Genomic DNA, 13,705 nt, shown 5'->3' with positions numbered 1-13,705 from the left:
GATGAGGGAACAGCAGCTGGTTTCTCTCAGGAAGCCGTCACCAGCCGCCGGGACCGAACCAGTTCCTGCTTCCGCAAACAGAGCGCTGTTCCTCAGTTTATCGGCTCATCAATGCAGCGACTGCCTTTCGCTTCCTGGCTGTGCTCTACACCCCTCTCTACCCCGACATTTATGAGTGCTTGATCCGCGACATGACGGCCAACAGCCGCTGTTCTGTCTCGGAGCCCCCGGGGCTGGAGACCCAGCGGCGGGAGATCGAGTGTCTGCTTCGGGAGAGTGAGCTCCAGGCTGGGGACAGCTGGTGAGTGTCCGCGCAGACCCGTGGAGTCATTTTGAAAGGCTCCACCAGTGGTACCTCACTATAGCAGGAGCTGTCTGGTTCTGGAGTGGTTCTGGTGTCGGTTCGGGTTGTTTGGGATTTTTAACGGCTCGGCGTTTCCTGTTAGCCTGAGCTAGCTGACCGTTAGCAGTGTTAGCCGCTAATGCTAACAGGAGGAATTAAAGGGAAGTAATAACAACTTTCAGGTGGTTGTTTTTATTTATCTGAACTGGGTTCGGTCCGGACTGGTTCCGCTTATCCAGCTTCACATATCCAACACCTCTCCCAAAGAACTTGAAATAGTCGCAAATATTTTCAGTTTCGATTCTCTTGACAGACCAGAACCTCCCTGAAGGAATCTTCTCTTATTTCATGTTTTCTCCTTTGAAATTATAAAATAATTTATCCATTTAATGAAATAATCAAAAACATGGATATCAAGACATTATGTGAAGCAGAAATAAATCTTAATAAATAAGATTATCATAAACAAAGTCAGTTTATTTCTAGAAGTTAATTTTAAAAAGTAAAACTTAAATAAAACAGATTATTTACATAGTGAAATGTTTCAATCTTCATGCTCTGGTCAACACAGTCATGGTGAATACTGCTAACTTGACAGTTGTCAAGCAGACTGTCACTGTTTTCCGAGTAGCTAAACAACCGGCTTCTCATACAGCTATAGCTAAATGTATTAATGAAAAGTTGAGTGGAAGGAAAAAGTGTCTTGAGAGCCCATTTAGGAGTTTGGAAGAGAATTATAAGGTGTGGTCTGGAAATTGAACGTAGAACCAGTCAGATTAGATGAGTCGACTTGAAGAAATGCAGCAGTTATTCCTTCATTTGTAGCTCTAAGAGTTAGCATGATGCTAAAAGAGCTAAATGCTGTTAATATTAGCTTTCAATGTGACCTAACAGACATGAACGACGTTCAGTTTTTAATACGTAGGAACCCAAACAAATATGGCTGCTGGGTTTGTTCTCACCTTCCGTCATAAAATCAGGAGCCTGTCTTCTTCTTCTGCGCCTGTTTTTATGACGCGCAGTAACCGTCCTCGTCCTTTCTGGGAGATTTTTGATCAGCTTCTGTCTTTGGATCGTCAGGTTGAGACAAACTTTCAGCTCTAAGCTGAGCGTTTGTTCCTGAATGTTTCTCTTCTTCTGAGTTTCTGCTGAGTTCGTTGTTCCAGGAATTAAGATTAAAACTGCAGAGAATCAAAACAAATCTAATAAAAAATGACAAAAAACCAAAAGAGAAAAGAGACGTAAACAGAACCATCAACAAAGAGCCATAAAAACCAGAAGAGATTCTGCTTTTAATCTGGAAACGAGCCTGATCCGACAGGAATCAAGTTTCTAGAAACACTGAGTTATTTTTTACCACCTTGAAATATGAAAGGAAACAAAAACAAATGTAAATGTTGTTGAATAAACTTGATAGTTTTAAAGGTGAACCTGATTCAGGTCAGAGGTCGTGTTGCTGCTGATGGTTGATCAGACCTGTGGTTCTTCGTCTGGATGCTGCTGCAGCACCGTGACTGCAGGGTTCTCCGCTCCGCCTGGTTTTACTTTCTGTTCCCCGTTAATAAGTCATGAACGTCTGCTGCTTTGATTCCTGCTCCTGTTTCCATCCCAGGCGTCAAGCTTCAGATGTTTACCTGCATTCAAACTGATTTATGAAGCAAAGTAATGAAAGAATAATGAGGAGAAAATGTTCTCTGATGTGTTTTAGAATCATCTGGTTTAGCAGATCTCAGTTGAAGCTTCTCTTTACTCCAGTTTATTATTTTATGATAAACCAACAAAAAGTGGAAGAGAAACGATCTGATGATTCAGGATTAAAAATGGTGGCCAGCAGTAAGCTAACGAGTTGAAGCGAACCGTCGCTGCTTTCAGTTTCTTTTTTATTGATAATCATGTGAGGAAGAAAAACATTAACCTGCAGCAGAAATCGGTGCACAGATCAGACTGGAGGATCTATTATAGATAAATAAACTATGGACTCTACAGATCTAGAATAGAAACAACTTTTATTGTTCCAGAAAGGGGAAATAATAAGATCTGGTTTTTATCCAACTGTGTTGAAAAGCCACATGTAGAAGGACCAAAAATAAAAAGTTCTGTCTGGAAATGAAACTGTTGACTTTACGGTCACGCCTTCAGTGTGCTGGATACACCGCCGTGATGCGTTCATGGTGCTGGATACACCGCCGTGATGCGTTCATGGTGCTGGATACACCGCCGTGATGCGTTCATGGTGCTGGATACACCGCCGTGATGCGTTCATGGTGCTGGATACACCGCCGTGATGCGTTCATGGTGCTGGATACACCGCCGTGATGCGTTCAGGGTGCTGGATACACCGCCGTGATGCGTTCAGGGTGCTGGATACACCGCCGTGATGCGTTCATGGTGCTGGATACACCGCCGTGATGCGTTCATGGTGCTGGATACACCGCCGTGATGCGTTCATGGTGCTGGATACACCGCCGTGATGCGTTCATGGTGCTGGATACACCGCCGTGATGCGTTCAGGGTGCTGGATACACCGCCGTGATGCGTTCATGGTGCTGGATACACCGCCGTGATGCGTTCATGGTGCTGGATACACCGCCGTGATGCGTTCATGGTGCTGGATACACCGCCGTGATGCGTTCAGGGTGCTGGACACTTCGCCTTGATGCGTTCATGATGAAATCCTGCTTTGTTAAAAAATATTGAAGAATTGATCAGTGTTGTGAGTAATAATGCATTTTAATACAATATTTGTGTAACATTTTCACAAACAATGGCACAAAGCTCAATTAAAATGGTTCTTTAATGTGTAAAAATACATTTAAAGTAGATATTATAAAACATTTATTTTGAAGAGTCAGGTTGCTTGCTTTTGTTGCTCTGAACAAATTTTGGACCAAAGAGAAAAGTGGTTGTAAAAGTTGTTGAGCACTGGCCTAGTCAATGTCCAGACCTAAATCTAACCGAGAAACTGATGGCACTGAGACTAAACCTCAGTCTGTAGCTGAACCTGCAGTCAGCGCTGAAAACAAAAGCATGCCACACTTTTCAGATTTTTATTGGTAAAAATGTTTAAAACCAGATAAATGTTCGTCCCATGGAAAACGTTGGACTTTGAACACCGGGGTTCTAGTTGGCTTGATCAGAATGGATCCAGAGTGGTGGCTGACCCGGTCCGGTTTGGTTCTGCAGGTATGTGGTGGACCGGCGCTGGTTCGAGCAGTGGAAGGAGTTTGTGGAGAGCGGAGACCAGAACTCGTCGTCCTTCCCGGGTCAGATCGACAACACCGAGCTGTTTGAGGGTCAGTGAACGCCTCGTTGGGTTCCGATGGGTTCTGATGGGTTCTGATGACCCGTCTCTGCTGTTTCCAGACCTGGACTCGTACCACCTGAAGGAGCGCCTGGTGGAGAACGAGGACTTCATGCTGGTTCCGGCCGCGGCCTGGCACAAGCTGCTGCAGTGGTACGGGATGGTAGACGGCCAGCCGGCGCTGGAGCGCAAGGTGAGCCCACCAGAACCGCGGCAGGGGGGTTCTGGCTCCGGACCCGTCTGACGTCTGGGTCTGCTTCAGGTGGTGGACCTGCCCAGCACCCTGAAGGTGGAGGTTTACCCCGTGGAGATCTTCCTGTGTCTCCATAGCAACATGGAGAACGTGACCAGCGCCCAGTTCAGCCGCACCGACAGCATCTGTGAGTAAAAGACCGGTTCTGATCCTCTAGAACCCGTTCACAGGGAACAGGACCACTGATGAACAGCAGCCTGTCGTCAGCATGGGGTCAAAGTTCACATCATGTTTTCTCATAATGAGTCTCAGTTTAAGGAGGTGAAGAACCAGCAGAAGGGATTCAGGTCCAGAACCCCGTGGAACCGCAGACAGAACGACCGAGTCCAGAACCAGACTGAAACGATCAGAATGAAGTTGTAAAAATATGAAGATGAAGTAAAAAAAATACCAGAATAAAGTCGAGAAAACAAAGATCTGCGTTAAAGTGAGGAATGTTGAACATCCTGTGAGGTTATGCTTCACGTTCTGATTAATCTGCCAATATTAGATCAATAGCAGCATTATTAGAATAATATTAGATATTAATAAAGTTTCTGATGATCCTTTTAGCAGGATCTTCCCTCTCTTCCCCTTCTGTGACCTTTGACCTCTGAAGTCTTTGTCAAGCAGCAGATGCTGGTTGAACTGAACTCAGGCTGGTTATAACAAACCAGATAAATATTGATCCAGCAGGTAGAACTGATATCAGTGATGCTGATTCTAATCAATAATTGATTATTTTGTGTTGCTTTGTGTTCAGATCTGCATTTCCTGCAGGTGTGTCTGTCAGTGTGAGGTGGCTCTCAGCGTAACGTTGTGCCGTGTGTGTGTGTGTGTGTGCGTGTGTGTGTGTGTCCAGACGCCATCCAGACGGCCATGTGTCAGGCCTTCTCCGTACCTCCGGGCTCTGAGTGCCGGCTCTGGATGAAAAGCTCCGACAGCAGCTGTGAGCGCCTCAGAAACGTCCAGGTCAGCGTGCTGGACGCCTGCTTGAGCTCCGGGATGGTGAGGACACACACACTCACACACACATGCCCAAACACTCACACACACACACACTGATCTCCACTCCACAGGCGACACGGTGTGTGAAAGTTTCGAGGAACAGAGATTTCCTATGATGAAACAAATGTCTCAAAGTTCTTGTGTGTGTGTGTGTGTGTGTGTGTGTGTGTGTGTGTGTGTGTGTGTGTGTGTGTGTGTGTGTGTGTGTCAGACGGTCATCATGGAGACGAGGAACGCTGACGGTACCTGGCCCAGCTCCAGACCTCAGATCATGTAAGGATGAACTCTCTCTGGTTCCAGTTTTCGGTTTTCTCTGCATGTTTTCTGGATCGGTTCAGTTTAAATTTGCAGGTTTTTGTCCCAGAGGCAAAACGTTGGGTCTGAAAACTGATCTAGAGAGTTTGCGGAAACGCTGGAAGGCAAATTAAACACGCTTAGAGCCAAGAAAAAACCTTACTGTGAGGAACTGCAGGAAGTAAACACGTACTGATAGATCAGCGGACCGATTGATCGGTTATCGGCCGATACGTAGATGTGAAACCGATCCACAGAGTTCTGAGAATCGGCCACCTTTCCCTTCTGCAGTGAGAAAAAAACTCACCGACAGGTCACCAGGTCTCACCTGCACCTTGCCCATTAACAACTTACCGACTCTACAGACAAAAAAATCAGCTGCTCACTTTTCAGACCAATATGGCAACTTTATTTTTTCTTTTTAAGTGACAAATGTAGCGTCTTTTTTAATGTTCCTGGACAATTTGGTGACAGTTATATTAAAAAATATCTATCAGGATATTTCTTTAAAGATCGGCCAGGAATCTGCAATCGGTGCAGTTCCAGTAGAAAGAACATCAGGAAATGTGTTTAAGGTTTTTACAGGATCTGAGCTAAAATCATCTCCACCAGGTTTGATAGATCCTCAGTTTGAGTCGTTCTCTGAAGTTCCCTGGATCCAGACTGAAGTTTGTGTTTCTGCAGGAGAAACTCTGCAGAGGAGCAGGACTCGTACCGAGGACAGCCGGGGGTCTGTGGCCTCACCAACCTGGGCAACACCTGCTTCATGAACTCCGCCCTGCAGGTCTGACACACACACACACACACACACACACACACACACACACACACACACACACACACACACACACACACACACACACACACACACACACACACACACCATAAAATATGGGATGACTTCAGTAAACGTCTGGATGGATCCTGGAAGAAAACATCAACTCTGATCCCAAAGAAGCAGTTCTTCAGACCTTTATTTTGGCGATCCTGCATTTCCTGTGTGCAGTGTCTGAGCAACACCCCCCCCTTGACGGAGTACTTCCTGCGGAGCTCCTACCTGGACGAGCTGAACTTCACCAACCCTCTGGGGATGAAGGGCGAGATCGCCGAGGCCTACGCTGATGTCATCAAGCAGATGTGGTCCGGCCGCCATTACTCTGTGGTGCCGCGCGTCTTCAAGGTACCGCCGGCCCACCGGGCCACCTGTGTGTGTGTGTCAGTGATGTGCAGTGAGGTTCATGACTGGTGAGGCACAGTCTCCTCCAGAGTTGGATATACAAATTCAAAATCCAATATAGAAGCTATATTTTAAATTTGACTGTAAGTAATTATAGCTTCTAACAATATAACAGCAAGAAAGATAAAATAATATTAACATTTTTTAAATTATTGGAATGTTTTCTTTGGCTGACCTCTTTTCTGCCACGTCCATGCTTCTCTTTCCTTCTCTATCTTCATCCTGTTGTAAACAAAATGTTCTTGTTTCTCATTTTCTTTTATTTTCTAAAATCTTTCAGCCAAAGAAAATAACGTTTCTGTTCTGTCTGTAATTTCCCCCCGACTGTTTTCAGTCTTTTCAACTAGAAGAAGAACAGCTCGTTGTGTCTATGGGACTCAGCACTGCCCCCTATCAGTGAGGCGCAGTACTTTTTGCCTCATGCACCAATTGCCTGCTTCATTCACTTATATGATACAGCGCCCCCAGAGGTGAGGCACAGCACTGCACTGCCTCACCTCTGGTCGTGTGTGTGTGTGTGTGCGCAGACCAAGGTGGGCCACTTTGCGTCTCAGTTCCTGGGCTACCAGCAGCACGACAGCCAGGAGCTGCTGTCCTTCCTGCTGGACGGGCTCCATGAGGATCTGAACCGGGTCAAGAACAAGGAGTACATCGAGCTGCGTGACGCCGACGGCCGGCCGGACCGGGTAAGCGGCGCCGGCCGAACCGCCGCCCGGTGTCTGCGTCCAGGAAACGAACTCTGTGTCTCCACAGGAAGTGGCGGAGGAGGCATGGCGGAACCACCGGCGGCGCAACGACTCGGTAATCGTCGACACGTTCCACGGCCTCTTCAAGTCCACACTGGTCTGCCCCGAGTGCCTCAAGGTGTCTGTGACCTTCGACCCCTTTTGCTACCTGAGCGTCCCGCTTCCTGTCAGTAAGGAGCGCGTCATGGAGGTCTTCTTCGTCTCCCTGGACCCCCACGCCAAACCGGTGCAGGTAGGCTGCCGTGCTGCGCCGCCGCTGCGTCCTCAGAAACACTCAGACCCTCACCGCGTTTGTCTCTGCAGCACCGGGTCGTCGTCCCCAAAGCAGGAAGAGTATCGGACCTCTGCGCCGCTCTGTCCGACATGACCAGCGTCCCGCCCACTCAGGTCAGACACCACTGGACCAAAACAAACAACTCAACGAATCTTTTAGATTCGTCATCCTGCAGAACGCTGGATGATGAATGTCTGGAAGACATTAAAATATGAGCTCCAAACATTCTGTATGGAAGACAATTAGTGCCAGTGGGACAAAAGAAATTCTAATTATTTTTTTTCTCAGAATCCTGACTTTACTTTGCTGGAATTCTGACCAAAAATATTCAGAATTCTGACTTTTGGGGGTGTTTTTTCCACTGGCACAAATGTTCTTCCATAGCTCTGAAACATGCATAAATTGAATGTTTTTATTATTCGGCTGCTGAGCATCAGATGAGAATTCAACCTCAAAGTTTCATTCAATCTGAGAAGAAATGATATAAATTATTTACTGTGCAAACTCTGACCTGACCACCAGGTGGCAGTAAACTCCTTCCAGTTCAATCCTCGGTTTGTGTAGAAAATGCAGCTCCAGGCTTCCAGGGACAGAAAAGCTGCTTTTAATGCAAAACCCAAAAAGTATTTGTGGTCTAGTTTCTAATGCAGACATCTTAGTGCATGTGAAATAAGTCATAATTAACCTACATGGAACTTTTCATGTGAGATATCGGAGCTGGTTTGACGGTGGTGGGAAATCTGAGGCTGAGCTCACGGTTCTGATCCGGTTCCACAAAACCGAGCCTGAAGCTCCCTGTTCCTGCTCTGTGTTCCAGATGGTCGTCGCTGACGTCTTTAATCATCGTTTCTATAAAATCTACAACCCTGAGGAATTCCTCAGCTGCATTCTGGACCGAGACGACATCTTTGTGTGAGTAAACCAGAACCGGATCAGTTCAGCAAATCAATCAGCAATCAGGCATCTGATCGGCCTGCTGTCAGCTGATTGGTTGCCTGTTGTCTGATTGGTGGATGTGGCGTCTCCCTGACAGCAGCCGTTTCTCCTGCAGGTATGAGCTGAGTCAGCAGGACGAGGACTCGGTGCTGCTGGCGCTCTATCTGAGGGAGCGCTCCCACTACAGGGACTACGGCTCCAGCAGCAACTCGTACGGAACCACGCTGTTCGGACACCCGCTGCTGCTCAACGTGCCGCGCGGCAGCTGCAGCCAGGAGGCGCTCTACGGCCTGTTCCTGCAGCGGCTGGCGTGAGCGACACTCTGCAGAGAGACGGGGGGGCGGCCCGGTTTCCCTGCAGGTCTCAGCTCAATCTGTCTGGCTGTTTGCAGGCGCTACGTTCGACCTCCTGACCCCGCCGAGGAGCTGGAGGAGGAGGAAGAAGAGGAGGAAGATGAAGAGGAGGAGCTATATAAGACTCAAACCAACGGCATCAGTGATGGTAGGATGTCCAGTTTTTAAGAAAAACAGGAAGTTCTGCTGATTCCAGTTATTATAAATATTAAATTTAATATCAGTTTTTGTTCATAAAGATGATCCAACGTGATTTTATCAAAGTTATTCATTTATAAACTATTTAAGAATATTTATTTACCTAAAATAGTTCATGTTTAGATTATTGTTGAGTAAGAAAAAATAAAAATCAACATTTTTGTGATTTTAGTTTTTAAAAATATTTTTTTTTTGGTAAATGGCCTTATGTAGCGATGATCAAATCTTGACTTCCTGTTGAGCAGTCCTGACTTCCTGTGTCCTCAGATGAGCAGAATGCCTCGGAGACGGCCGGACCCTCAGAACCAGAACCGTGCTGCAGCAACGCATCTCCAAACGGCCCAACAGATGGCCCCGCCCCAGATCCCGCCCCCTCTGCTCCCGTCGCCACAGCAGGTGACCCCCCTCCGGAGGTCAACCACGGGCTGGCCTCTCTGGACCAGGGAGACACCGAGGTCGGGAACGGCTCCATGAACCCGGCTGCCGGCAACCCCGACGGCCTGAGCGCCGGCGGCGACCTGGGAGCCGACGGCGAAGCAGATGGGAACGCCGAGCTGCCAGGAGAGGCAGCGCAGCCTCTTCCAGAAACCACCGAAGAAGAAAACGAGGAGGACAAGCAGGAGGAAGCCCGTTCCCCCAGTCCTCCAGCCAATGACTGTCCAGCAAAGAGGCGGGCGTGTCGCAAGAGGAGGCGGAGCCTGTTCACCATCCAGGCCGTCAACTCCAACGGGACGACCGAGAGAGGGATGGGAGAGGGAGGGAGCGCTGTGTCCTTCAGCTGTGGGTCTCACACACACACACACACACACCCACACACACTCTAAGTGTTTAATGTAGCTTTATGAAATCAAACGGCTGCAGGTGGATCTGCTTCAGCTTCCTGTTCCTCCTGATCTCAGGATTCAGTTTCTCTGTGAAACTCGATGAATCAAAACTCAGTGAAAACATCGACCCCAGTGTGAATATCTGGTCAGTTCGATGTTACTGAGGTTTATTCAGCTTTTATTTTTATTAAAGCTGTGGAAGCAAACAAAGATTTGATCAGGTGGGAACAGAAAGTGATCAAATAAGATCCTAAAATCATCTGAAGAACTGAGATGTTCTGGATTACTGCCATCTAGTGGTGTGACTGGGTAAACCAGCCAGATACAAATAACCACTTTAATTTTTTTATTTTGGATATTTAAAATGTTTTCTAGTTCCAGTGAGAAAAGTTTTTCATCGTTCATCAATAAGCCATTATTAGATCAATAGCTGATCATTTTTCGCAATAATTTGTGTGTCAGGCTGTCGTCGTTCTGTGCTGTCTGATCGGTTCTGGTTCTGTTCTGCAGCTCAGCCGTACGTGGCCATCGACTGGGACCCCGACATGAAGAAGAGGTTCTACAACGAAAACGAAGCCGAGGTCAGTCTGATTCCTTATCGCCATGGAAACATGCAGGTGTGCCGCTCACTCTCCCTGTGGCCCGCAGCGCTACGTGAAGCACGGCAGCATGGAGGTGCCGCAGCAGCAGACCACCGTCCAGCTGCAGCAGTGCATCGAGCTCTTCACCACCGTGGAAACGCTGGAGGAGGAGAATCCATGGTAACCAGCTGCTGCTGCCGCCACAAACCGGCTGCTGCTGCCGAAAACGACCCACTTTTTACATACCTGAGGTTTAGTATCGGCCGATATGAAGAACCGATTAAAATGTTTCTCTTGTTAAACACAGACATATGAAATATGACAGTAACAGCCAACATAAAATAAAAGTGACAAACTGAAACAAACTTTATTTGAAATGGTTCAGAAAGTGCAATTAGGAATTAATATGATGCAAATAAATAATACAGCACAGAACTAGACTGAATAGATCTGTCCTTATGGACCAGGAACAGTCCAGTACCCCATATTACAGATATTAATATTAGATCGGTGCATTTCTAATGCAAACCTCTGCAGGTTCTGATTGGTTCTGGTCCGGTCTGTGGTTCCAGGTACTGCCCGGTGTGTAAGAAGCACCAGTTGGCCACCAAGAAGCTGGACCTGTGGTCGCTGCCAGAGGTTCTGATCATCCACCTCAAGCGGTTCTCCTACACCAAGTTCACCAGAGAGAAACTGGACACCATCGTGAATTTCCCCCTCAGGTACCGACACACACCGGGCCGAGCCGGACCTGGTACTGCCGCCGGGTCACTGCAACACTGTCCAGAACCTCCAGAGGCTGCGGGCCACCGTTTCCTCTGCAGGTTCCTAACCCGACCTGCCGCAGAACCGGAACCGGACTCGCAGTCGGTCCGGTTCTTTCTTGTTAGGTTCAGATGTTTTCGGTTCATTTTCAGCTTCATTCATATTTAATTTCCCAGCAGGAACCGGTTCTGCTGCTGTTCTCATGTTTCTGGTCCGAACCGCTCAGACTCCGTTACCATGGAAACGTCTCCATTAAACTCACCGTCCGACACAGTAGAAGAAGAAACACAGACCGACTCATTAATTATAAATTAAAAATATCCAGATGTGGAGATGAATTAATTCAGTTTTTTTTTGTTTTGCGAAGCGACTGAATTTATAAATTCAGGTTTTGAAATATGAATTTACTTTTATCGTTTTCCAGATCTCCATAGAGAACAGAAAACTGTTTTTATCTAGCTGCGCTTCATAAACGGAGAAGTTTTTGTCACCACATCCATTCATTTGGGAAGTTTTATCGATAAATGTTTCATAATTTAACCATCTGAATAAACATTCATCCATAAAGAGGAGAAACTTTCCAGGCTGAACTGGACCTGTGGATCCTAACTGGACCAATCAGATCAGATCCAGATTATATATATACCTCCTGCTGTGGTTGCAGAGACCTGGACTTCTCGGACTTCCTGCTGAGGAAAGGCGTTTCGCCAGAGGAGCCGCCGAGCCGCTACGACCTCATCGCCGTGTCCAATCACTATGGAGGACTCCGAGACGGACACTGTGAGTGCCGCGGCAGCCATGTTGGATCTCATTCCTGCTGGTCGCATGACTTCATCCTCTGTCTGTGTGTGTGTGTGTGTGTGTGTGCGTGTGTGTGTGTGTGCGTGTGGGTGCGCAGACACCAGCTACGCCCAGAACAAGGACAACGGTCAGTGGTACTACTTTGATGACAGCAAGGTGACGTACGCTTCCCAGGACCAGATTGTGGTCAGTATCACTCCGCCGTGCTTTAGGGGACAGGAAGTGACATCACTTCGTGACCTGCTGAACTGGGATCTCGGCTGTTTTTTATCCAAACCAGTTCTGAACTGGTTTTAAGACAGAGTTGATGTAACGTTTTAATTAGTCTGAAAGATTTACTGGTTACGGAATGAAAAACTAACCAGTTAAATCTATAATCTAACTGCAGGCTTTTATTTTGTAAGTAGATGGATATGTTTCCTTCCAGTTGTCATGCTGAGGTTTTCCATTTGGTGCCTCTGGTAAGGCACAGACCCACCAGTAGGTGGCAGCGTTGGCTGTGTCAGGTCTTATTCAGTAAATGTTTCCGTCGACATTTTTTAATCTGACTCTTCAAAATGTGCATTAAAAAAACCAGATGGGCTGAAAACCACTAGGATATAATCGCTTTATCAGTCTATTGATAATTATTGATTAGTTTTTTGTTTTAAATATCTGAACTATTGCCAAACCGTGTTTGACATTTCCAGTTTTATCCAGTTTTTACTCTTTTTTTTAAATTTCTAAGCTGTTTTGAGGCGAAACCTGAAACTGTTGCTGCGCCAGTTACTCCACAGGTTGTTGCTAGGTAACCACAGAGAGTGAATTGCTAGGTAAAAAAAAAGTGAAGAGTTCAGACGCATTATCTATTGATGCTGTTGATATTTATTATTGATTTATTGCCCACTTCCAGTGATGTTCTGTCTGTTGGGGTCAAAGGTGAAACGTGTCCATCTGAAGCAGCCTTACCAACGTTTTCCCGTTTTGTCCCGCAGACTAATGCTGCCTACGTCTTGTTCTACCACCGACAAGATAAGATCAGGAAGCCCACTCTGCCCGCCCCCTCCATAAGCTCCGCCTCCACCTCGCCACCTGCCAACGACATCACAGAGACGGGCGCCGCCCCTTCCTGTGGCTCCATGGAAACGGACTGAACGTCCTGCTTTTCTTTCTTTGACTCTGGACACTCAGGTTGATTCTGCTTGATTTGGACCCAAACCCGTCTGGACCCGCGGGTTCAGACGGAGGAAACGGCCCGAAGCCTTTAAGACGCTCTGAAAGCGAGTTTATTTCTGTTTAATAAAACACCAACATTCCACTGAACGCCTGTTTTTACTGCGAGCTGGAAGGGTTCAGTCCGTTTTCTCCTCTGGAATAAAACATTTAATGATTTTCTGTAAATTTCACTTGATTTTAGGAAGAAGTCGTCCGGTTCTGGCGAGCAGAACCCGGGCTGATTATTTCTAACGACGCTGTCAGGGATTTTAAACATCTGTTTGTATATTTAGCTTTTCTCCAGATATTTATTTGTATGAATTCTCTAGATGATTGGCTGGTGACTGGATTTATTTTCATATTTATAGATGAGCTTTATAAAGTGGTATTAATCCGGTGGACGGGTGTACAGTATTTTTGTAAGTAATGTGAGATGAACGGTATCAGTGGTGGGTGGATCAGCCGGGAACGCTGGGCCCATTTCTTTCTTTGTCTTCCTGTCAAATATCAGAGGAAATTATTTTATTGTACTTCTAATCTTTTGATATGAATTAAAGGATTATCACCACCAGAGGGCGACGTTTCCAACTCATTCAGAGGGAATTGATAGAAGAAGCG

General features: G+C 46.7%; 1 protein-coding gene across 1 annotated transcript; it reads left to right on the top strand.

Moving 5' to 3' along the window:
* Positions 1–31: 31 nt before the first annotated feature.
* Positions 32–13,658, top strand: LOC102232975 (ubiquitin carboxyl-terminal hydrolase 11). Its single transcript, XM_023334276.1, has 21 exons — positions 32–301; positions 3,527–3,636; positions 3,707–3,837; positions 3,907–4,024; positions 4,739–4,884; positions 5,096–5,157; positions 5,863–5,962; positions 6,185–6,358; positions 6,943–7,101; positions 7,169–7,393; positions 7,465–7,548; positions 8,253–8,347; positions 8,487–8,681; positions 8,763–8,872; positions 9,190–9,702; positions 10,257–10,327; positions 10,395–10,507; positions 10,900–11,049; positions 11,757–11,872; positions 11,991–12,079; positions 12,868–13,658. Exons 1-21 carry the CDS (start codon positions 192–194, stop codon positions 13,024–13,026), a joined length of 3,030 nt encoding a protein of 1,009 aa, XP_023190044.1. The 5' UTR covers positions 32–191; the 3' UTR covers positions 13,027–13,658.
* The last annotated feature ends 47 nt before the right edge of the window (positions 13,659–13,705 follow it).

The sequence above is a fragment of the Xiphophorus maculatus genome, chromosome 1, assembly GCF_002775205.1.
Source record: "Xiphophorus maculatus strain JP 163 A chromosome 1, X_maculatus-5.0-male, whole genome shotgun sequence".
NCBI lineage: Eukaryota > Metazoa > Chordata > Actinopteri > Cyprinodontiformes > Poeciliidae > Xiphophorus > Xiphophorus maculatus.
Note: the sequence above shows the minus strand (reverse complement) of the source record. Positions and strands in the feature narration are given on the sequence as shown.